Here is a 24,918-nt window from a genome sequence, read left to right on the forward strand (position 1 = left end):
TTGTTTCAGTAAGATATTTCGCATTTAGGGATATCGTGTGCAGACCATTTAATAATCTCTAGGTGTCTGTTGCACAGAGACCCTACCAACATATCTGAGACTGTTTGAGGCGTTTTTAGGCTGGAATCAGATTCAGTGCAACACATTTTGATAAGGACTTGGGATGGTCACAGCATTTCTTATATGCATAGTTTATTCTTCAGCAGGGGAAAGAAAGTCAGTTTCATTTGAATGCTTCTCTGTATTTGTTCCCATTGCTGGTTTTGTGTTTTGGGGTTTTTAGTGGTATTTGAAACACTCCTGTAGGGTGACAGGCTTTTCAAAACATCTGCAGATACTGCTTATATGTTTTGAAAGATGTGTTGAGAGAATGTGTTGAAGGAATGACTGGAATGACTGGCATCTGTGTTAGCGTGACACTGCAACACTTGCTACCTCTCAGAAACCACAGGAAAATTCTGAGAAAGAACCTTCATCCCAAATGAAATGTGAAAGCATGTATGGCTTAATGAAGCTACTTATGACGTGGCAAAGAAAATCACATGCACTCTCTAGAAGGATTGAGTTTGCTTCCTGTTTTGTTGTTTTTTACCTGCTCAGACCACATATCTGTCAGACTGTGGAGGGTTTTTTTTCCCTGCTAATTGTAAAAAGGAAAGGAACAGCAAGCTATTCACTGAAGTACTTTGAGTAGTTTTGGACCTTAAAGAACGTTCAAGGCAATAAGCATTTAATTTGTATTGCATACATGAAAATTAAATTATGGCATTTGCCATTCTTTTTTGTGAGCAGCATTTCACCCGTTCTTTTTGTATGTATGCCATGTTTGGTTTAATGGAGAAATGAGAAAAGAAAATAGATTCTTTTTTTGGAGAATGGGTACTAATGCAGTAACATTAAAGGCAGGCACATTGTTGTCAGCCAGTTTGCATATTTGTTTACTTTTAAAAATGGTTGGCTTGGAGTCAGCAGTTAATGGAATGAGAATGATGTTCCTGTACAGATCATTTCCTGAGAAACATTTTCAATTGCAAACATATCTCTGCTTTTCTTTCCTCATTTGTTATGTTTTGGAGAATAAATGAGGAGTAGCATTTACAAGTTCAGGTTTATGTTCTGAAGACAATTTTAACAGTCATCTCCAGATAAAAAGGCCCCTTTGTAGTTGTAGACATATGTTTATGATGTTTTGTGCTGTGAATATCAAATTTCTGGTGGACACTGTGTCATACTCTGCAAACTTGTAAACATCCATAAATCCATTGGATCATTTTAGTACCATGTGTAATGCAGATTTATTGTCTTTTGTGTGGATTTCTTTTGTTTCAGAGTTAAAGCTGAGCTGCCAGAATCCATATTGGATGAATTATGTATTCAAGAAAATTAGACCATTTTAGATTAATATTTTCTTTTCCCTTTGTGGACTTATAAGATGCACACACACAAACATTAGAAAATAACAATTGGATGGATGGCACAGAAAGCAATTGCATAAGTTTTGAATAGTATAATTCTGTAAAAACTTAAACTGGGATTTTGTGAAAATGCTTTTGCTGATTGTATTTTTTCCTCTCATTCTCTGACCATCTCAAGTAATTTGAATCTTTTCACATTTGGCAGTACAAATTCAGAATTACTCCACTGGAATTATGTTGGGGTGTCAAACTGGAGTATGTGAGGGGGAATAGAATTAAAAGCGAGTTGGTATAAACTGGCATAAATCCACTGAAACCTGTGCGGATACAGTCATTAACGCTCAAGTCTGCATCGCAGACTGTCAAGTCAGTGGGAGTAGTAAAGCTGCTCTGGTGCACAAGTGGTTACAGAGGCAAGCCAGTAAGGTCATAAGCATTTATGGGAAATTTGCACCCAATGAAGAGAATGTGAAACCAAAACCAATTCATCTGCATTTCGCTCATCTCTGATTGGGCGAACATCTCTGCTACAAGAGCAGTAAAGACATTTCTTATTGAAAATCAGCATTTTTCTAAACTGGCTGTTTAGAAAATTCGTGACTACAAACATCAATGTATGTAGCATAAGCACGCATGTTTGAATGTGGGTGTATATACAAATATCCAGTGTTACTCTGGCAATATGGTGTCTGCAGCTAGCCTCCCAAGCTGTGCTTGTTCCAGGGAACAGTAGCTTAAAGTATGGCACGTAAAGCTACTGTCTACCATAGAAGTTTACAGGTAGTTCGGCGTTTGGGTTTTTATGGGAAGCTTAAACTCCTGGAGTGCTGTGGATGACAACAAATTTCAGCTTCCATCAAAAAAAAAAAACCCAAATCAAACCAAACCACCATGAAAACACACCCTTTCCCCTCTTCTTCAACCCCCCCTGAGGCCAAAACAAAGTATCTGGAACCTTAAAAATGGCAGAGATGACCTTGAATGGAAAACCCTTATGTTAAGAATAAAAGACAGTTAAAGACCTGTATAAGCGTGTATGTATATATTTATGTAGGTGTACATGCATATGTTTGAATCTTCTGGTTTTGAAAGATTGAGGTTAGAAGCATTGTGTCATTGTGGTCTTCCAGTATTAGGGTTTGGTTCTAGTTAATCACAGACTTTCAGAATCGATCTGTTAGTGTTGTAGTGCTTGAGTAATTCTAGTTTTGTAAGGAATCAATTATATGGAAAGACATGGCTGTAGCACTCAAAAGAGACCATTTAACACTGCATCTTGCTGTATTTTTTTTTATGATTCTTCAGATAGATATGCCAAAATACATCTAAACCACAGAGAATGTGTTGGGTGATACGGCATCTCTAAGCTCAGTTAAATAATTAGATGTGTTTTATTCAAATCAGAATAACATTAAGCCATGAATACTAAGCAGGGCAGCAAAAAGCCTTCAGCACAGAAAATAAACAAGTAAAAAACCCGGATGAAACTGTCTGCTAAATACATTGTGGAGCAACAGGCTGCATGTTCTAGAGGAATTAAGCCAATTTAAACCGTATGGGCAGTACTCCACTTTCAGGTGTGCTTGGCATCCAGTGGTTTCCATGGCAGTTTGATGCACACATCAAAGGGCAAAGTCTGGCTCAGAGCACCCGTGTGGATTTGATAGCATAGGTTTATGACCTTGTAATCCTACAGCATCTAAAGCAGTAAGAACTCTATCCAGCTTAAAATAGCTGCTGTAGTTGCTGTTGATACAAGCTTGTGGGCTCCGCAGCTCTGGGGCCAAATTTGGTGTTGGCATGATAGGAGGAAGTCTGTTGACAGTTGATAGCAGTGGAGTTGCACTTGATTACATCGTAACAAGTTTGGCATGTGGACTTGAATCAGAAGTCTTAAGCAGAAGTGACCATTCGTTATCCAGAGTTAAAACTGGGACTTTCACTTTGCAAATCCATGAAGATTTGTCTGGTCCATGTTGCTTTTAAGGGTATTGCTTCAAACATATGTTCAAACCCCACTTCCACTCAGCATGGTGACTATAAAAAACCCACAAAGGATTGGGTTTTCCTCTTGCATCCAAAGGATGAAGTCCCTAATCTTGCCAATATAAGCACAAGTCGTCCCATGGTAGTTGACTCACAGGGCTGTATCTGGGCTGCAGCAGAGGGTGGGAACAGAAAGGTGCTCTTAACTCTTAATTGCTGGGGTCATCCAGGGGCCAAACATGCTCGATATCAAGCAGACAACTATGTGGATACTGTCCTTCAGAGGTATCGGGTCCCTGTGCACTGGTCTACCTTCTGGCAGCTGCTGTATAAATGAGCTGCAGCTGTGTCCCCTTCTTCCTTCCTGGATCTTTATAATTTTAAGACTCAGAGTGGAGGTCTTACTGATAACGCCAAGTCCTCCCTCAAAGTATTTCAAGAAATTGTATGATTGTATTTTAGTTTCGGCTGCTGCAAAAACTGTCACAAACATGTGCCTTTTTTTTATTAAAATGCTAAATTGCTGAAGTTATTTTTATGAAAATTAATTAAAACAAATTAATGAAAAGCAGCTGATTCCTCTGCTGAAACTGTGGTATGCAAACTCTGTGACTCTCAGTCACATTTTTGTGGTTCCTCTATATAAACACCTAAGTGTGTAATAGTGGTTTGTCATGGAACATTTTTGATGGAAATTCTTAGAAAGTGAGGCTATACTACATAATACATTTCCTCTTCATTTACGTACAACTTGTTATAATGCATATGTTCTTACCTGCTTCTTTTAGTAGTATTGCTAATCTGTAGCTAAATGTTTTCTCTTCATTATCAGGAAAGAAAGGGAAAGATGCTATCAGGCTTAGGGTTTCTCCATCATGTTTTCTGCTTGTAGGGGACAGGAGAGCAGGAGTCTTTATTACAGAACTAATACCAACCTTGGGCATGGTTGTGCACTGCAGAAAGCAGTGGCTGTGGAGGAGCTGTCCTCTGGCAAACTGGATCCATCTGGGATCTTTGGATCATCTGGAGATGTGTTGGGTAGCTTCTGCATATGGCTCAGGCATTTGTGGTAGATGTATGAGTTGGGTGACCTGCCTGGTGGGAATAAGACCACGCTTGTGCATACCTGTGTACAGCAAAGCAGCAGTTAGCCCCTGCTGTACAATGAACATAACACTTGCAGTGCATTCTAGAAGAGAACTATGTATTAGTTTATTGTGCATATTTATTATTATTTTATTTGTATTTTATGTACCCTTTCCTTGCAAGATATGGCAGGTTTTAGTTTGTTTTATTATCAGAAACTCTGATAGTATGTTGAAGGTCATGTTATTAAAAGTAATAGTTGTACAGACTGGAGGACAAATCTGGGGAGGTTTAGTGGGCCTAGTAAAGAATGCCTTACAGAACATTCAGCCTTGAAAGGTGCACTCAGTCTCCCTGGAGAAGTGTCAGTGAGTTGTGCCAGTGGGTCACACCTGGGGGAGGGAAGCCAAAAGCTTTCCACACTGTTCTTTACTAGGAAAATGAGGTGACTGCTTCCTTAAGCAAAGCGTCCATCCCTTTGGTATAGGACTGCTCAGTGAAGCCAGTTGGCTTGAATAGATTTCTTGCTATGCTCCCTCTTGGGATTGATGTGGAAAAAGAACCCAAATAACATTTTCTGCCCAGGAATCTTTGTGCGGAAGTCCTCCATGAACTAAATATTTCAGAACGGAAAGACCTGCACATAAAAGTTTTCTGTCCACTGATGTTTTTATCCTCATAACCATGGTTAATAAAACCAACAGTGATTTTCTCTAAGGAGTGCTGTCAGTTAAAAAAAATGCCCTTAAGTGTAAACAGTTCCTGAGATTGTACATGTTAGACCAAATTCATCCTTGCTATAACTCCTCAGAACTCAATAGATTTACGTAAGGGATTAATTTGGTCTGTTGCTCTTAGCCATCAGTTTTAGAGGATGTACAACAATCGAGGGAACTATTATTGTCAGCATTATTTTATGACTCTTTAGAGCTGCTCAATATTTGTATTTTGCAGATAAAAAAGCAGGGTGAATGTGTGAAGTTAGTGTTTCCGTACTGAAGGTAGTGGATTTCTCAAATTTACTTTTGTACAATTAAAAGTAAGCATTCTAACAGCCATTATTGCTATGAATCTCACATAGTGAGCTTTCCTAGAGGCTGCTCTTGAAATGTGCACAGGCATTTCATTTGGCAGAGCACAAAATATTTCACAAAGCATAGAAAATATTTGGAAAGTTTTAAGTACTGTTATCACATCAACTGACTAATTATTACAGTGTTCATGTGAAACTTAGCTGTACTTACTGCACACAGGGAATTAAGGCAGAGAGGTAAAACTCTTTCAAAAGCTAACTTAGGAGACAGTCAAGGGGCCAGGAAAAAAACACAAGATCTCTACTGTCACTTTCTCCTTTGCTGTTTTCTCCAAACCTGAACTGCATCTGTAATTTTCAGAATAAACTGAGCAAAGCTTCAGCTAGTAAATCTAAAATGTTAGATGTCGAATCTGCATCTGCACATAAATCATATATTTCAGTTCATGTCAGAAGGTGCATACAGCTACATGAATCTTTAGGACACATGTAGAATAGTTATTTAAGTCTGAACTGGAACAGTTGTGTTAATAACCAGTTCTATTAAACGTCTGTACACTGGAAAACGAGTGGTCAGAACAGCATTAGTTACTTGTCACACATAGAATCAGCAAAGTTGGAAAAGTCCTTCAAGATCATCAGGTCCAACCATTCCCAAGCACTGCCAAGTTCACCAGTAAATCATGCCAGTAAGGGCCTCGTGTACAGGTTTTTTGAATTCTTCGGGGATGGGGATTCCACCACTGCCCTGGGCAGCCTGTTCCAAAGCCTAAGAAAATTGCTAAAGAAAAAAGTAAAACCATGTCTCGAGTTGTCTTCTAAAAGGCTTTCCACATAAGGTGGCAAAACTCTTCCCTGGTTTGATAAGTCAATTTGTATTGATTTCTGGGTCACAAATCAGGGTACCGGCTTGTCTGATCACCCAAGTGGCAACCCTCCCTGCACAGTACTCTGTGTTCTTCCATAGTGGTAGGATTAGTGTATTGGCTTGTTTGTATTTATGCTCTTCTCTTACACAGAGGCATGTTTGGCCAGTGAAGCAAGAAGTTTGTCTTTGCAACCCATGAGGTGAGCAGAAGGATGAACTGTAAAAGTGTAGAACCTGTGCAGTAGTACAGAACTAGTAGCAGGACTGTTTCAACACTTCTCTGGGTCAATCTGTGCCTCTGTTCTCAGAGCATGTATTACAAGAATAGTGGTTTTTGCAGCATTAGGTGACTTTTGCTGAGTAGGAAATACGAGTCCGTATTTCCTGACAACTGTGGGCATCTCCAGGCTGTGGGATCTTGGATTACTTCGCCATTCCCGTGTCCAAGTTCTATCTTAACCTATGTCTGGACTCCACACTAAGGCAGTACTTTTGAGGGTTCATCATTTTACATCTGTGTCTTGGTACTGTGGTATCTGCTAAAGAAAGGCCAAGAACACAGGCCAGAAGCATCCTGCAGTCTGCTGCAGCTGGTCTCTGACCTGAGCAACGGAGATAGCCGTGCTGCTAACAGTTCTATCAGTCTGGCAGCTCCTGTGTGAATATATATCCAGACCCAGCTCCTCTCAAGTAGCTAAACTTGAAGTATTTCCGGAGCAAGGGTGACACAACTGAAAGCAATAATCATTTCCCTCAGCTAAGATGATTCATTAGTGTTAAAATGTCAAGACTATTAAAATGCAAGTGAGCCTTTCAAAATTTGAGGACAATGGGCCTTATCCTGGAAAAGAGGAAGTTGTGTTGATTCGAGTACCATTATCCATGAAAAATATACAAGTAAAGGTTTGTTGGGTGGGCCTCCTTTTTTTTTTAGCTATATTTTATTACTTTAATTATACCTAATGGCTTATCTAACAGAGTCATGTTCTTATAAAGAAATTAAGACAATTAATGCTACTTTTAGCAAGAGTGAAATAGTATGGAAAATTGAATTGAAATTTGACCAAGCTCTTCTCTTTTATTTCCTAGTATCTGAATTACAGGAAGAAGGAATAAATGCCATTAACTTACCTCTCAGTCCAATTCCATTTGAACTAGACCCTGAGGACACTATGCTAGGTAATTCACAACAATTTTACATCTCAACATAAAAGCTTGATGTAAAATAAAGTTTAATGCCTGTAATAGTTTCTAATATCTTTCTTTAAAACCCTCCAGAGGAAAATGAAGTCCGAACAATGGTTGATCCAAATTCAAGAAATGACCCAAAATTACAAGAACTAATGAAGGTAACGAAAAGCGTGTAAACACTTTCAAGAAAGTTAAGCTATTTTTAATGCTATCCCTGACTCTTTTGTTTGAACACTTCAAAGTATTGTTTAGATATTAATTAAATGAAACCAGGTTGTACATGCATCCCAGTGAAATGGGAAGGTCATTTGCTGAAGTATCTTTCTCTAGATATGGCACATGGATACTTAAGGATTTGAATTAAAATCCTGAGTTTTTAGTCCCATCCCACCCCCAATCCTACAATCACCCTGACCTCCCTTGTAGTCTTTGTGATTCTTGGGTCAGAACTTTATCAGGAAGCTCAATTACAACTGACTTCAACACCTTTGGATTCACAATAAAATGTTAAAATACTAGTGAAAGCGAGGGACAGATTTCACTCCAGAAGGCCCTGCATCAAGTTGGTGTTTGTCTAGATATTGTGGTGCATTGACACAGCTACCTTGACAGAGTCCTTCCTAAGTCCTTCCTATTTTCTTGTGATGGTATTTCAGACTTGATTGTATTTTGAGCCATTACAGCTTTGGTATTCTTTCTGCTAGATATTTTCATCATTGTAAAAAAATGACATGTGTTTTAAATTGCAAATGAATAGTGTGTAATACTGCCAAATCTGTGTTTCCCATATAGGTATTAATTGACTGGATTAATGATGTGTTGGTAGGAGAGAGGATTATTGTGAAAGACTTGGCTGAAGACCTGTATGATGGACAAGTATTGCAGAAATTATTTGGTAAGAAAAAAATCTATGTGCATGCTGTTGGGGTATTCTGTCAGTAAGTGGATCACTTGTTCCTACATAGGAGCCTTGGTTTCATCTTAAATTTATGCCACTAAGTGATATAAAAATAGCATTGTATTATGAGACCCTTGAGCAATAGGCTGTATGCACAGTCCTTATAGCTACAATGCAATGTGTGGTGCTCTGTAGTTGATGAGAAGAGCATAAAGCCTACCTGGGGTGCTAGAGAGGGAGGGTTCTTGTCTTGGCAATAGTATTCACTCCAATTAAATTTATTATCTGCATATGTGCTGTGCAAACTTAACCATGTTACAAGTGGAAAGTAAGTTTCAAGGCAAGGCTATTTCCAGTACAACGGTGGATGTTTTTAATCTCTGCTGGTTCCATACTGTAGCTTATTCACATTGCGAAGTTCCTTTGGAAAGTTGGAATTTCTTTCTGATTTGATGTCTGGCTTTTAACATTACCGAGGTAATGGTACCCAGTGGACTGCAAACTGAGCTTCAGCTGAGAAACAGATAGAGAAGAGAAACTGCTAATGCAGAGCTGGCATGTGCTTTTTGAACTGTTGGCTTAGAAGCCATTTTCTTAGTTATTACAGCTCATAAAGTCTCCAGTAAATTTCTTCTCAGTATCTCAAATGAATCTTGAAACATCATGTGAACGCTTCTAATAAAGAGTACACAGACTTCTATGAATGGTTAAGCTATTGAATATATTGTGATGGACTGGATATGCCCCAGGCTGAGCAATCTGATTCTCATGGGCAGACCTCCAGTGACTTCAGTCAAACCCCAAAAAACACATATCAGACGCAGCCTGACTCTAAATATGCTTGTACTGATCCAGCACTTACTGATTTCAGTGGAATCTTTTCCATTACCATTAATACCTTATGGGTCAGATCTGTGCTAACTGAACACTTTGGTTTTGTGAGACTATGCACAGATTGATTTTTCCGGAGGCACAAGAAACCCATGGAGATAGGATCTCAGGTAGGATTCACAAGCTGGTAGCTCAAGCTCTTTGTGAAGATACTCACTTGGCTTCGGTGAGAACAAGATTGGCTCTTACTGAGTAAGATACCTGTTAAGATATTCCTTCATAGAACTAAATTGATAGGTGACCAGGCATTTTGTTTCTGTTGTGATCAGGAAGCATTTACTGCTAAATTATCTTTGCTTGTTATTTAATGGCAAACACTAAGCCATGTACGTATATACCTAGCAGTTTGTACTAATTAGTAACAAATTGATTCATGAAGTATTTTTAATCTTCTGCAAATTTTGAGTGCAGAAAAGAGCTGTGGTTTTATAGAAAGAAACTGTCAGAGGTTTTAGTTGTTTTCATACCTCCAGAAATACTTGTTCACATTTCTTGCATGCATCCTCCACGTCTCTGAATGTGGTGTCTCTTCACTTTTATCACAAACAGGCTGAGTATACTTTTTTTAATCTCCTGAGTCTGAGGGAGAAGCCAGAAGAGTGAGACCAATGAAACAAATCTTCTTGAAGTTGGTGTATCTTTCGTAGGTTTGATGGTGTGCTGTACAAGCCGCTTGTATGCAGAATGTCCTTTATCCAGTAGCAATACAAGTAATGGGCCTTACTTCACAGTCTGGTGTTCCCAAAAGGGAATTGAAGAAAATACTTGTTAGTCTGTAGTGTGGTTTTAATTAATACCTAGCCTTCCCCTTGGCAATGGGTAAATAAAGGGAAAATGTGAACTGTATCTTTAGGATAGGAGCTTAGAGGTAGGGAGGGAGGGAAGTGGCTATGGAAGGAAAACCAGATAATTTTAAAACTAGGAAGTCCAGTATCTTGTGAATGTACACCTGGATGCATAGGATGTCTTTGTGTTCTTCAGGGTTTTTTTCTGTTTTTATATCTATTATCACTTCAGAAAAACTTGAAAGTGAGAAGCTGAACGTTGCTGAAGTTACTCAGTCTGAAATCGCTCAGAAACAGAAGCTACAGACAGTACTTGAAAAGATCAACGAAACCCTTAAACTGCCTCCAAGAAGCATTAAATGGAATGTTGACTGTAAGTTGCATGTTTTGTATGCTGTTCTTGTTTGTTGACAGCTGAGTGTTTATAGCTGCTATCTGGAATTACAAAATATCCAATGATAAGGGAAGGCTGAAACCTGGTATTTATTGTAGGAGCTGCCCTGCAGGGCACTTCAAGCTGTGTTACACTCTACCCTCCTTACTGGTCATCAACCTCCAATTTAAATAAAGTGTCTTTTCAGAGTCTGTGAAAGTATGGTATTTCTGCTGTTAAGTCCATATTCATACCAGATTAAGTTTTCTGTTATTAAACTGTTGAAATAGGGAGGTACCTGCATAAATGTATTAGATAGGCAGAAGGAGAGTTAGGTCCTAGGACTTATTTGTGTAACATTTGCAACATAAATGTGAATAATATTTCTGGTTAAGGCTAAATCTGAACCACCAGTTTTTATTACAGAACTCTCATTAGGATTAGGACCATATCCTTCCTGTTTTATTGTATTAAAAATGAATGTAGTTACATCTAATAGAAATGCCCTCTGTGGCCCAACACAGGACAGTTTTACTGCATGTGTTGCAGAAAGCAGGTTATCATCAATTCTAGAAAATTAGACCTCTTAATCTGTTTTAAGTTTGGTATCCAGGACGATTTCACACCAGTGAATACCTTTACCAGTATATAGCAGTTTCCCAGTCTCCTATACCTGTCTACCACATCCGGTCTGTGTTGTATCCTGTTCAATTTCCTACAAATTAGTGAGAGGGAGAGAAATAGCTCAAGGGAGGAAGAGTGAATGTTAGGCATCTCTGACTTTACCCTTCATGTCCCGCTGAATTTTCTTTCCCCATCTCTCTTCAACTTCCCCCCAGGTTTTTTCCATTCTTTGTCATGCAGCGGGAGGCAGGGTGTTTGGAGTGGCTTGACAATTTAACTTCCTAGTTTTAATTTAATATTTTGCATGTGTTTTAGAGCTAAAGTAAGAGATAGCAGCAGCTGGAGCCAGCTGTAGCACACATTGGTTTTATGCAGACAGACATCTTTCTAGTGTTCTACTAAAGCTCCTCATCCTTGACCACTGGCATGCCAGCAAAATTTGACAGTGATACCACATTTTAGATGAATGGGTATCTCCATGTGGCATAGTTGGGACTTGCATTGGAAGATAATGAAGAAGGGTGTTTCAGTTAATCTGATCCTGCTTTACAGTGTAGTAAGGTAGTAGTTGTTGGTTAGCTCAAATACACGAAACCTAAGTGCGCTGTATTGTAGCTGTCAAAGATCATTCAGGAATACTACTCTGGGAAAAGACTATGAATGCAGAAACAAATTAAAAAAAGAAGAAAGGCAATTATAAAAATTAGGAATGATTCCCTTACAGATACTTACGGATTTCCTGCATATGGCTTTTGATATCTTGTAAGTTGTGTTAGTGTTAACTACGCATATGAAACCTGCTGTGAAAAAGCTTCAATAACAAGAACTGTAACAACTTCATGAAGAATGTTTGAGTCATTGAGTTTAGTAAGTTATTGCTTAAGGCTTCTGCCAAAATAGGCTCATTTATCATCCTGCAGACATTGTGACACTTAAAAATGAGTAAGTGCACGTTATGAGTACAAAAATATCTTTCTGATAGTCCATAAATCCTTATTGAAATAAAGGGAATAAAGAAAAGGCAAGGAGAATGCAGAGACAGCACTTAAACTGCTGTACATGAAATCTGGTTTCTGGATTAGCTTTAGATTTCCATCTAGACGAGCCTGTAGCATCCAGACATACTGCAAAAAGTAATGCTTTGGTGCTGACACTTATTACTGACTGGGGTGCATTTGCATGACCTGTTGAGCAAGAGGGGACCGGTAAAGGTGGGGTGCATTAAAAGTGCCCCAAGGATCCAGGTGGCAGGAGGACAAGAGTCCCATAATCTCTACATCCTAAATGGTAAAAATATATGCCCTAGTTACTTTGCAGTTTGTAACTTGTGCTTTTAATATCTATTTCAGCTGTTCATGCTAAAAGCCTCGTAGCAATACTTCATCTTCTGGTTGCATTATCACAGTATTTTCGAGCACCAATCCGACTCCCAGATCATGTGTCCATTCAGGTGGTTGTTGTGCAGGTAAGAGAGGTGTTGAACAGCTGTTGGTAGTGTTGTGAAATTGACAGGGGTTTCTTCAAAAATACATACAGAGTTTCTGTTTGGGCAGGCATGTGTGTGTCTGTTTGGCTGACAAGAAAGCATCTTCCCTGCTGGACAATGCTTCAACCAGAAAAAGGCAGAAGTGCTTTCCCAGATTGAGCTGTGGCTCAGAATATCTTATTTAGATTGTGAAGTGGCCAGACTCTGACATTAAAAGTATATGAAGCATTGTTATTGTCAGAATGTGTTTATCACTCAGTATGATCTCTGTAATTATTATTTTTCCCATTTTTGACGGTCTTCTCACTTGTGTAGAGATTCAAATCAATTTTGGCACTGAATGATGAATTTTCACTGTGTATTACATTCAGATTCATGTTAGGTGACTAAATACCCTTTTTCAGCCTTGTGCATGCTCATTTAGTCTGATTACAATGTTGGCTTTCTCATAAGCATGCAAAAAACCCCTATCAACTAAATCTTTTGTGTCACTCAGACTCCTTATTAGAGTCTCATCCATCCAAACTCTTCATATTCTGTTAGAACTTTTCTTTCACTTGGACTTGTGCTTGCTCTATCTTATTTGGCCTCTTCCCATTTAATTTGTTTTTCTTTCTGTCCTACTAGCTATGCCTTTATTTTTCACACTGCAACTTTATGTGTTTTAACTGATGTTACCCTGAAGTATCTGATGCAAAGAGCTATTGCTCAAGTTCTGTGTGACTGAAAATCTGTGGGACAGATCTGAGAAAGTAACCTTTTTCCAGCATTCAAATCAGACAGTTCTGTAATTTGAGGGGGAATCTGAAGGAAAGTCTCTGGTAGATGTGTCACTGATGCCTGATAATGACTCATTGACTCCCAAATTCTGCTTCATGGGTTTCTCTACAGACAATGAAAGAGAACCCTAGCAGATCTGCACTTATTTGTTTAAGGCTTCAGAGGAACATAATTTTCAAGCACTTTCCTTTGGTTATTATAAATACATTAATTACACTGGTTTATTTCAGTGTTCTACCAAAACCAGCTTAAGAAATCTGGAGTACAGTGGCAGAGCATCTTTGGGTTAAAAAAAACCACTAGAAAAAGAAAACCATTCTAAAATAAAGAACCAGTCTTGCATTTTGCTGTCACTCTATATGTCCAGGCAAAATTCCCCTTGAAATCAATGGACGTAATTGTCCTTTTGTTTAATAGGCTAATGTAGTTCAACAGCAAATCCACTGAAGTCACTACAGATAAACTGAGTTAAAAACAATAAGTAGTGGGAGAATCTGGCTCTCTGCTTTGCGTCTGAGCTATGCAGCTGTAGCTAAGGTGCTGGTGAGAGAAAGCAGTTGCAGAAGGTTTCGTCCTATAGCCCCTGTCCTTGGTGAAAGCTGTCAGTGGAACCGCAAGGCTATGCTGATTCCTGTAAACAGGGAAGGGTGGGGGGGAAGGGCAGTATTCTTACTGTAATCGTGTTTGAGGCAATTCTTATTTTATGGTGGATGGTTTTTTGTTTTAAATGTCTTTCATGTCCTGTGGGATGGGTTCTGTGTAATTCATCACGTGCCCTCTGAACTCAGTGAAAGTTTTAATCAACAAGCAGCCTAATTTAGATCCTAAAGCCTAATTTAGTGCTCAGACTTGCACACCTTATGTTCTAAACCCTCATACATTCTGTAAAGTCAGGTCATGCCTAGGGAAGCTTAACAGATTATGTTGGTAGCTGGTTTTAATTTCTACTCTATATAGTTTGATAAAGGGAATAGTATAAAGAGAGGAATAAAAACCCCAAGTACTTCTATGAACTCTTTGAGGAAGACTACCCTGATTCATTTCATATTTTCTTAGGTTTAGAAACACATAAAATGTGTGGGTTGCCTGTTGACTGGGTGTAGTTAATTGGAGTAGAAACAGATACCTCTGAAACTAAAAACGTGCTCATGCCCAACAGGTCTTAGGAAAGCTTCTTTCCTTTGGGCTTTTTTATACAAAAGCTGTTAGCAATGAGATAATATGAAATATGGGTTATAAACTGAATGGGGAAAAAAAAAGATAGATGGATCTTTTATAGCTATTTTGTTATATGATTTTCTTTTCCTTTTATACTAGTAGAGTGAATAACTTTGACCAAAGCCTGGGCTTTGTTTGTTTACTGAAACAAGTGAGAACTTTTGTGGAGAGCCATCATTTTGCCTCTTTTTAAAAATTATTTATTTATGCCATCCACAACTTGTTAAATGACAGGTTGTTTGTGTGCAAGAGATGTAAGTCAGAGAGAGTATAAGACTGCATTGGCAGAGCAGCCAGAATGGCTTCAGCATATTCTGAACACTGGTACAGCAGTTCTTGGGTGCATAAACTACTGATAAGCAAAGATAGAAAATTAATGAGATTAGAAGAAAGTATATATATCACAGATGTAATCTGAGATCATTGGTCCCACTGCCTGAGAAGGTCTGAAATGCTTCCGAGCAGCATTGCCTCCAGTTTCCCAAGAAGTCTTTTTTTTGAACCTGTGACAAATGTATTTGTTCTTTAAGCTCCAGAACAGTTCTGCATTTCATTTTGGTGGGGCGATTAGGAAACGTGATCCTCCAGATGAAATGGATAGCCACAGTACATAGGCAAAACCCATTCAGAGGGGTTGAAACTAGGTGATCGTAAGGTCGCTTCCAAACCTTACTATTCTGTGATTCAGACAGTTGGAAGGTTTTCAGAGTGAGACTCTGTGTTTAAGTAAGCAGTTGGCCCTCAGTTACATAAAACTGCTGACATCTAGCTGATGCAAACAGAGATGAAGAAGAAACTCTTTCCATTTCCAGATCTATTACCCAAATTTCAGATGTATTTTTTTTAGGGTTAGTCACCAATTTAAAATGGTAAGTGACAAGGAAGATCTTTCACAGCCATTAGTGGAGTCTTTCAGCTGGGAGGAAAGAAAATGCCAAGCCTGTCCCTGAAGTCACTGGAATGTGTGTCCAGCTTTTCTTTCTAATGGTGAATCTCAGTTCATGCCTCATTTCTTTCAAATAGTAGGTGTTCTTTTTTATTATTTGTTATTTCAGTTATAGCCGCTGTTGTTTTTAAGGAACATTGCTGGAGAGTCTTTCCATCCTCAGTGTCAATTCTTTGTATTTTTAGGAATATCATGTCATTCTCTGTCTTGATATAAATCAAACTTCACAACAGGTGACATCGGTGTTAGGGTAAATTTTGAGACAGAGAATTTTTAAATTGTAAAAGATGAATGGGAAGCAGCCTTCCCAGAGATGGTCCTTAGACTAGTGTTTCTAAGGTCCGTTCTTTGTTTTGCCATTGGGATTTTTTCACCAGTCTTTTTACAGATCAAAAGCATAAGGAAGTCCCTCTTGACATGTGGTGGTCAAGTAAGTGTCCAGCAGATGCATGTCATATTTGGGTAGTGTGGAAATTCCATTACTGTTAGTGATCAGATGGCAGACACAAAAACAGGGCTTGGTGTCTTGGGATCTTTTGGTTGTGTGGTGGGTTTTGTTGTTGTTGTTGTTTTGTTTTGGATTCTTGGTTTGGTTTTGTTTTTTTTTGTTTTGGTTTATTTTTTTATTTGTCAACAACAGGACTAAGATGTGGAATTCCTGTTATATTAATTGCAGTTTTATCAAAAAGGGAGATGTTTTATATTGGTATTAGGCTATGTTTTAGGCAATTTTTGCATGCTTGCAGAGGGAAAGTGAAGTAAAAGAAGCCTTTTTCTTCTCCCATATAAGTGGACTGGGCACTGAGGTATACAGTTGCCATTGCTATGTTGCTCAACTCCTCTAGGAGACGAGTGATAGGGCTTTTGCTTCAGAAGGCATTGTTGGCATGTCGGAGTCATCATCAGAAGGAAATAAAAGTTTCCTTTCACCCTGCAGCAAAGGGAAAATAAACAAAAATCCTAGAGTGGAATTTTAACTTGAGCTACCATGGACTAGATGGTAACTTTAGGTGCAAGTACTTACTGCTGTCTCTGCAAGCTATAAATGAAGATAGCCCTAAATGATGTAGTTTTTCTTCAGACTTTTAAGATACGTGACAACAGATGTCTCAGCAGCTGTTCTGTGCCTCCTCTTTCAGTATATAACACACTGGACTTCACCCTCTCTTTTTAATGTTCAGATGTCCTCCGTGAATACATTTTTAACTATATGCAAGATAATAATAGGATTTAAAAAAAAACAAACAAACCTGAAAATGTCATCTAGCTAAAACGACAATTCAGACTATTCCAAGTGCCGGTCTGGGGTGACCCAGAGAGTGCCACGTGTGGCTTTATTGCAGAAACTTATGTTTGATCCTCATATATTTTAGTAATGCAGCATAGAAATACTAAACTCAAGCCTGACCAAATCCTCAGCACCATCATACATGCTTCAGGTAGGGGTGTGCTATCTTCTCAAAGGCAGGGAAGAGCAGCAGCTCCAGTTCACATGCCATGAAAGACTTTTGGAGAATGTTAGCCTCCCTTTTCTCTTTTCCGTGTAGAAGGCAAGTTTGGGACCAGCATAAATTTATTTTTCTCTTTTCCTTGTATGACAAGGAGTGAAGAACCGTGAATAATTGCTTAATGTCTAGACTTTATATGAAGTTGTCAGCATTTGCCCAACTCTTCTTTCTGTATTGCAAAATCTTACTAATTCCAGTGAATAGAATTAACAGAGAGAACACAAAGAGAGGCAAAACATATGTGCAGTATTTACACTGACAACAGATGACTATGATCAGCATACTGGAAACAATGTCAAAATTTTTAAACTCCTTCATTTTCCAACTGACTCAAATAGCAACCATTTGACTTGGCTTCTGCCATTTTGTGTACAGCTTCTAGACACAAGCCACTCACCACCGTGTATGAAGTGCTTCTTGAATCTGAGGAGCATTGGAGTCAATGCATGTATTAACACCAAAAAGGACTAGGGTCTGGAGCACACTGTGAATGGATTATCCTCCTTTTTGGTTTTCCATCACAAGAAAAAGAGCTCTTTTTGTGGGCAAAAGTCATACAAGAAAACCACTGAGGCAAGAAAGAAAATGTATGAACAGAGCAGAAAGAACTGATAGTCTGGGAGCAAGAATTTTGTGAAAGGGAAGCATGGGCACCATCTGCCAATCTGTTCATTGAAACACAAGGTTTAATTCAACTCACCTAGACATACCTCTATTAAAATACTTACATATGTTTTTAGGTGTTTCAAATGTCTTGCTGAATTGGGGCCTTTAGAATAAAAGTGAATTAAGAACAATGGAGAAAGGAAAAGAAATACTTCCTTCCACAGGTGGAGTTTTCAAGTTTCTTGTTAATTTACGAAAGAGGTTTCCGAATACTTGCAAAGTGAAATAATCTATTGATGTAAGTTTGTTTTTAAAAACTTCTTATTTTGCAGGCTTCTCATCTAATTATGTTTGTGGATCACAAATATTTTTTTTACTGTACCCTAAGCATTAAACTTTACAGTGAAAAATGTCACTTTTTTATTTTTTCCAGAAACGAGAAGGAATCCTCCAGTCTCGACAAATCCAAGAGGAAATAACTGGTAACACTGAGTATGTCAACACCACTTTTGCCAACAGTTCAGTAATTGAACACAGATGTGTCTCAGAAATTCAAACATTTGCTGATATTTAGATTTTGGTATTGGGGTTCCAGGGAAGATGATGCATCAGCCAGTGGCTCTATTTTAGCCATTTCAGGAGCTGCAAACATGCATCTAAAAATACAAAAGGGTGAGGGAATACAAAGCCAGGAAACTAAAAGCAGGAAACCATGGTAAAAGAGGAGACAAAGGGAAGATGCAGAAAAGCTCTACTTTATATTTATCTTCTATTAATTTATTTCTGTATTTATTCTATTTCTTATTATTCAAAACTCCTTCAAACAAACAAGAAGGATATGCCTCATTCTTTTATGTTGGTATTTATTTGATAGAGAACTAGTTTATTTCAAAAAGGAATGTGATACCACTATGTTTAGGTGTTTTGGAGATTTAAAACGATGGTATTAAGCCCTGTATATGTCATCTGACCAAACAATGTTTAATAGAAAAGCTATTCCAAATCAACAGAAAGCAATAATAGAATATCCTAGTTTTTAATAGAATGAAGACAAACCAGACTATTGACTTATTTTTAATCTTTATGGATTTCCTTATGTGTACTAGTTATATAAGGAATCAACTGCAGGAAAATCCTGCAGTGTAAAGAACCAAGTTCAAGCATTGTTTTGGCTGAAATTGTAGTTGGTTTGGTAAATGCATCTTAAAAGCAAATGGAAAAGTTTTCAAAAAATCAGTATGAAAAAGCCACCTTCACTCAAGCAAGATGTGTTGATTTGGTTCAATAGTAGGATATCTGAGATCTGGGTTCCCGTGAGACTTTAGTGAAGCCAGGAGACATTAAACTGATGGACTGCAGACTAATCCAGGATCTCAGTTGGAGTGACTTGATAAAGATTCTCTTAATTCTGTTAATCTACTCCAGCATTCAACAAGCTGAAGATCTGGCCGTGTATGATGTTGTCTTTTGCAGCACAGTGTCTGCAAGTCTATTACATATAACACTGTTTTGTTCTTTTTGTTTTTCATAGGGCATTATCAGGAAGGCATGGTAAGTACATTTGATTATTTTCTTTTCCTAAAGGCAGCCAAAGTAAACAGTAGTTCTGCAGTGGATGGCCACTTTGATCAAGCTGCAAGGAAGCAGAGGATTTCAAGTTGCTCTGGCAAATATATGAATATATGCACCACGGGCTATTGTGGGAGTTAACAAAAGAAAAAAAAAAGCATAAAAATCAGTCTGACCATCTTTAAAACACATTTCATTGCTTTTCAGCACGTGTTAATTTACAGGTGCTTTGTGGTTTAACCTCTAGAACATTACTGTAATAGTAATAATGGTCATAAGTTCACAGCATAATATGAAATAACGTCTTATCATAAACCAGCTGGTGAACCTGTTGGCATTCTTGCATGCGTTACTTGCTTATGCTTTAATGACTTTGAGTCATTATCCGGCAGGCCTAAACACCATGCAGGTTCCTGCATCTAATCTAGTATGTCTTACTGCAAGTAGTGAGACTAGCCAGAGGCCTGGCCAAGAGAAAACACATATCTGAGAAACTCAGGTGGCGTCCCACCAAAATTTAACGTTTGCTTTTTGTAGTATTTCAGTAGCTGCCTTAGAGCTGATCTAGAAGGATACATGCATGACCTTCTTTTCCCAGTGATATCCCAGAGCACTCTCTGTATAAAGTGTACCTTCTACAGATGCTTTTGGATCTAGCATTCATACTATTGAGAAGTATGAATGTAGCTTTTCATAGAGTCAGTCACTATCATTCAGGTGATAGTCAAAGCAGAAATTGCTCAGAAAAAGCTCTGGTATCTTTTTATATTTATTTTTTTTTCTGTTTTCTTCAGAAGGCAGCTATGGCAGCACTCCAGTCATGCTACCCTAGGTTGCCTGTCCTGCTGATAATATCCTAAATTGCATATCAGAATGCCCCCAAAACATCTGTACAAAGGATTGTATTGCAGCTGTGTAATTAAGAGGCTTGCCTGAGGTGGTTTATAACATAGCAGACCACAATGCAGTCAGTGGCCCATGGGGAAGATCTTCCTATGTAGGTGTGCTAACTCTAGACGTGAACTCAGGTCCTTCTGCAAAAAAAAGATTTGGTTATTTAGCTCCTTGTTTCTGTCCAATTAAAGTTTTATGCATTAAGATACCATTATTTTTTAATCTCTAAGAAACAGGGTTATTGGGTAATCCAGATCCTGCTTGAAAATCGTGCTTTTTGCAAGTAATAGAGAGTAAGTTCCTAGCAACTTATAGCAAGAGAGCAGTATGCAAAATACATGGTACGTGGAATACAAAGAGGCTATAATGAAACCTCTTCCTGACTGTGTTGTCTCAAACAATATGTGCCTTAATAAGCGTTTATTCTGCATTTGAACAACTGCTTCTCAAGATATTAATATCTCTGAATGTTTTTCAGAAAGAGATGCATTTGACACTTTATTTGACCATGCTCCAGACAAGCTCAATGTAGTGAAAAAGGTTGGAAAGTTTTAATTTTCAAAATACATGATGTGTGCATGTTTGTGTGGATCTGTTTCTACATATGTAGTGAGTGTGTATGTATATAATACATAATTGACAGTGTATGTATATAGCACATAATTGACATAGTTTGCATACATTAAATGCAATTAAGCTTTATGCTTAAATGAATATACAAATTCATTACTATAATATTACTTTTTATTCATATTTAGTAGCATAAACTTAACTTTGGAATACAGAACAACGTGTAGTTATCAATGTTCCCATCAAAAAGAAATTCTCACAAAGTGTATGTTAAGTAGAACCTTCCTCGTAGATTGAGTATACTGATGCTAAAGAGGTATCCAGTTTACAACTGCCAGTGGTCTGACCTAGAGTATTTTGGCTGCTGTCAGATTTGAGTGGAGTCCAATTACCCACTTCCTTATAGTCTGCTACAGGGTGTTTTTTTTTAAGAATTAGTATGTTTTAACAGTGTTTTTATTATATGCATCACGATCATTTTATTTCTGTTCTTCAATCTCAGAAGAAAAAAAGGGGGTTTTAATGTTCTATTTCAATTTTAAAACCTGAAGATTGTGTTGCAGTCTCTCTGCTCATGTGGATTTCTCTTTTGAGTGGAGCTCATACTGCACATGTTGAGCTGCTGCTCTACTGAATAGGCTTTCAGTACATTGTTTTCATATTTCAGACTCTCATCACCTTTGTGAACAAGCATCTGAATAAATTGAATTTGGAGGTCACTGAACTGGAGACTCAGGTAGGATTTTACAGCCTTTCATAAAAGGAAAGGATAGTTGCACTGTTGCGCACTATGCCCTGAACCTTATCCAGAAATCTCATTGAGTTATTATTGATTGAGCTCTAAGATGTTATTTCAGCAGGAAACCCTTCATTTCTAAATGTGTTTGTGTGATGAAGACCATCACCAATTGGGCAGCTTAATTTTTCTGAAACTGTTTTGCACTTCCATTAGCATAAAAATTAATTAACATATGCTACCTCTTGGGTGCTGCCAAGTGCTGTAAGCAAAACCTGTGCTTGTTTTGGTAGGAAAGAACTCTGTCCGCTTGATTTGATCCAGCGTCAAGCTGAACAGTTGTTTCCTGCCTACCTTCACAGAAGCACGCAATCGTATGGGATTACAGTGACTCTTTTCAGTAAGACACGTTCTTGAGAGTAAAGCTACTCAAGTGTATAGGCAGCTGTAGAGTTGGGCTGCAGACTTGATTGCAGCACAGAAATAATGTGCTACATGGTCTTCTTTCTTGTTCTCAGCTGCTGAATTGTCTGAAAATAACTAAAAGAAAAGCTTAATCCTGCTGCATTAATACCACCCCATGTGAAAAACTGCAGCAGTTTTCATAAGCAAATTACAAGGTCACACAGGAAGGATGGTATCAAAAAAACCCCAGGTGACTTCAGGACAGGCTTTATTTTATGTCTTGATGCATTTTATTAAGAATCTCTGGTTTATTTAAATAGCTATCAGTCTTGTAGAGATTTTTCAAAGGTAAGATTCAGATGGAAATAATATGTAAGGCCTTTCAGAAATGTGTTCCCTTTGCCTGCTTATTGCAGTATTTGCTTTGGAAAAAATTATTTATTCAGATGTGGCTAGAAACCCCTTAGGCATTTATCTGAAACAGTATTCCCTGAGATGAGAGACTGTATTTCTGTCAGTTGAGAGAAAATTACCTACTATGGGAAGGTGATGGGTTGCTTCAGATAACTCAGTTTGACATGAGGATCTCTCAGTACATTGATAGACCTGATGCCACAGGGGTAAGAGTGAGAGGCCTTTATCAAAATCTTGTTGCTATTTTTTTAGATAGAAATTCTCATATAGCAATTACATTATCTTCCATCTGTAATTACACTTAAAATTAGGTTGACACAGACTTACATAACATGGACAAAGATGTTCCTTTATTTCCTCCAATGCACTGGATTTAAGCACAGCCATGAGATTGCACCTCCATTCTACTTTTCTGTGCTCAGGGAATGCATGCTGTTTGAGAGCTTGAAAGGTGGCTGTTCTGATTCCCTGCAACTAATTGAATAGAAAGCAAAGGCATACCTCAAAGCCACTGACAACCCCTCTTTCCAGGAACTTTATTCGGCATGTGTGTTTTAGCATTAGGCAGTTTTGGAGAACACATAATAGAATGTACTAACTAAATAAGAGGAATCAAAGAAGTGAGATGAAAACTTTTTGTTGCACTTTAAAATATTTGTATTAGTATTTTGCATTAGACAATATATATCCTGTTCATTAAGCAAAACAATGAGTTATTCTTCAGTAAATGTCCTGAGAAATGTCTGTTTTACAGTTTGCAGATGGTGTGTACTTAGTCCTGCTAATGGGTCTTCTAGAAGGCTATTTTGTTCCTCTGCATAGCTTTTTCTTGACTCCTGATAGTTTTGAACAAAAGGTAATTAGATTTCATTTTTCTGTTAAAAAAAACCAAATACATAAGCATGTCAGATATTTCAAAGATGACACAGACCTTTCTGCGTAAGCTTGATGTAATAGAAATGTACTGGTAACCATTTCCAAGCATTTTTAAGATCTCAATATTAATGCTTGTCAGGAATAAAAGGGGAAATTATGTTAATGATGGGGAGGCTAGCAAGTAAGAACTGATTTTGGCAGCCATTTTGTGATGCATTGAACCAGACTTAGTCTTCAGTAAGTGTAGAAGAAATTATATGCATGAATTGATGACTAAACTGGGTTTTTTGTGTTGAGAATCCAAGAATTTAACATTTGAAAGGTTTAATGTTTTTTTGGAAGCATAAAAGCATATACATACAGTCTATCATTTTAAGACCAGCTATTACCCAAATATCTGTTGCTATCCAGGCAGTTCAGTTGTCTATTTCAAGAGAAGAGTGCTTCATGGGCCATCATGTTCCAATTCTCAAACTTGCAGGAGGTGGGCTGTTCTTACTTGTAACTAACTTTTCTATGGGTAATATTAGTCCACATGTTATTTTTCGATTACTTTTATGTTTCTGAAACCACCACCACTACCCAGAAAAAAATAAAACAATGGATTGTCTGGATTCCACAGACCAGATCTGCCATTGATATACAGAGCCCTGACTATTTTTTTCTTTCTTAGCATCTGGGTCTGCAGCTTTAAATAAATCTTGTTTTGACCATTTATCCTATATTATATGTAGTTCACAATAATGAGTACCTTTATTGCATTACTAGGTCCTCAATGTATCCTTCGCATTTGAGCTAATGCAAGATGGTGGACTGGAAAAACCAAAGCCAAGACCAGAAGGTATCTATTCTACTTTTTTTTATATCTTCTTAAAAATTTGCAATGTATCTCATGGGATTATGGTGTAGCTAAACAGTGGTTAAAACATTAAAGAGTGAAAGTCAAGATACATTTTGAAGTGCTCAGGTAACTGTATTTCAAATGACTGTTAGATACACTTTCAGATGTTGCAAGGCTTCCTTTCTTGAATGGCCAGGGTAATATCTGCATGACCAAACATATGCAGTAATACTCAGATATTCACTGAAAGAAAAAGAATACAGCTGTGAATGGTGTAACTAGCATATACGAATTGCTCCATTTGCTCCCTTTTCCCCCATCCCGCATCTTCATAGCAAACCTCAACTATTCCAGTGTAATTTACAGGTTTTTCACAAAATAAGTAGGTATTGTGGATAAGGAATTTCAAATGTTCACATAAACTGCCTTTGAATGCAGGACCTAATAATGGATATTTAAATTACATTTAGAGCTGGAAACTGAAAGTAAAGTGCCTTGGGGGAAGATGAAGTCTTTGCTGCTGACTTTTGCAGGACCAGGGTTGCACTCCTCTTTGCCCATATAAAGAAGGGTTTAAATCCAGCCTTTCAGGCTAGATATAGTGCTCTTGATTCACCATGCTATAGGGTGCTCCTATGGCTCCTCCCCTAAGAAGTTGACACTTCTTACCATGGAGGAGCTGGACATGTAGCTTCTGCTTCACACTTCCCAACAGGGGTGGTAACTAGGCTTCTGCTGGTTACCTACTGTAATAGTAAAAATAAATGTGCTTTCAAGACCCATTGCAGATTCATGTTCTATGATGCACGGTCTTTTCCTGCTGTAATATTGGGTTGTCATTCTCTGAGGAGCTGATAGAAGTGAACACTCAGTTTTACTTCTAATGGTAATGACTGACTCTGGAGATTCAGGCACACAT

General features: G+C 38.0%; 1 protein-coding gene across 2 annotated transcripts in view; it reads left to right on the forward strand.

Annotated features, from left to right (window-relative positions):
- The window catches only part of PARVA (parvin alpha), a 63,472-nt gene that overhangs the window by 33,030 nt on the left and 5,524 nt on the right, over positions 1 to 24,918 (forward strand). For both annotated transcript variants that reach the window (XM_061342513.1, XM_061342514.1), the window contains exons 2-12: positions 7,478 to 7,567; positions 7,667 to 7,737; positions 8,372 to 8,474; positions 10,386 to 10,526; positions 12,500 to 12,615; positions 18,128 to 18,186; positions 19,226 to 19,245; positions 20,636 to 20,697; positions 21,395 to 21,463; positions 23,037 to 23,138; positions 23,927 to 23,999. In XM_061342513.1, the coding sequence (XP_061198497.1) occupies positions 7,478 to 7,567; positions 7,667 to 7,737; positions 8,372 to 8,474; positions 10,386 to 10,526; positions 12,500 to 12,615; positions 18,128 to 18,186; positions 19,226 to 19,245; positions 20,636 to 20,697; positions 21,395 to 21,463; positions 23,037 to 23,138; positions 23,927 to 23,999 (906 nt within the window). The remainder of the gene's footprint in view (positions 1 to 7,477; positions 7,568 to 7,666; positions 7,738 to 8,371; positions 8,475 to 10,385; positions 10,527 to 12,499; positions 12,616 to 18,127; positions 18,187 to 19,225; positions 19,246 to 20,635; positions 20,698 to 21,394; positions 21,464 to 23,036; positions 23,139 to 23,926; positions 24,000 to 24,918) is intronic.

The sequence above is a fragment of the Neopsephotus bourkii genome, unplaced genomic scaffold (assembly GCF_033783945.1).
Source record: "Neopsephotus bourkii isolate Nb327-2 ecotype Australia unplaced genomic scaffold, CSIRO-AGI_Nbou_v1 NB_1792, whole genome shotgun sequence".
NCBI classification, from domain to species: Eukaryota; Metazoa; Chordata; class Aves; order Psittaciformes; family Psittacidae; genus Neopsephotus; species Neopsephotus bourkii.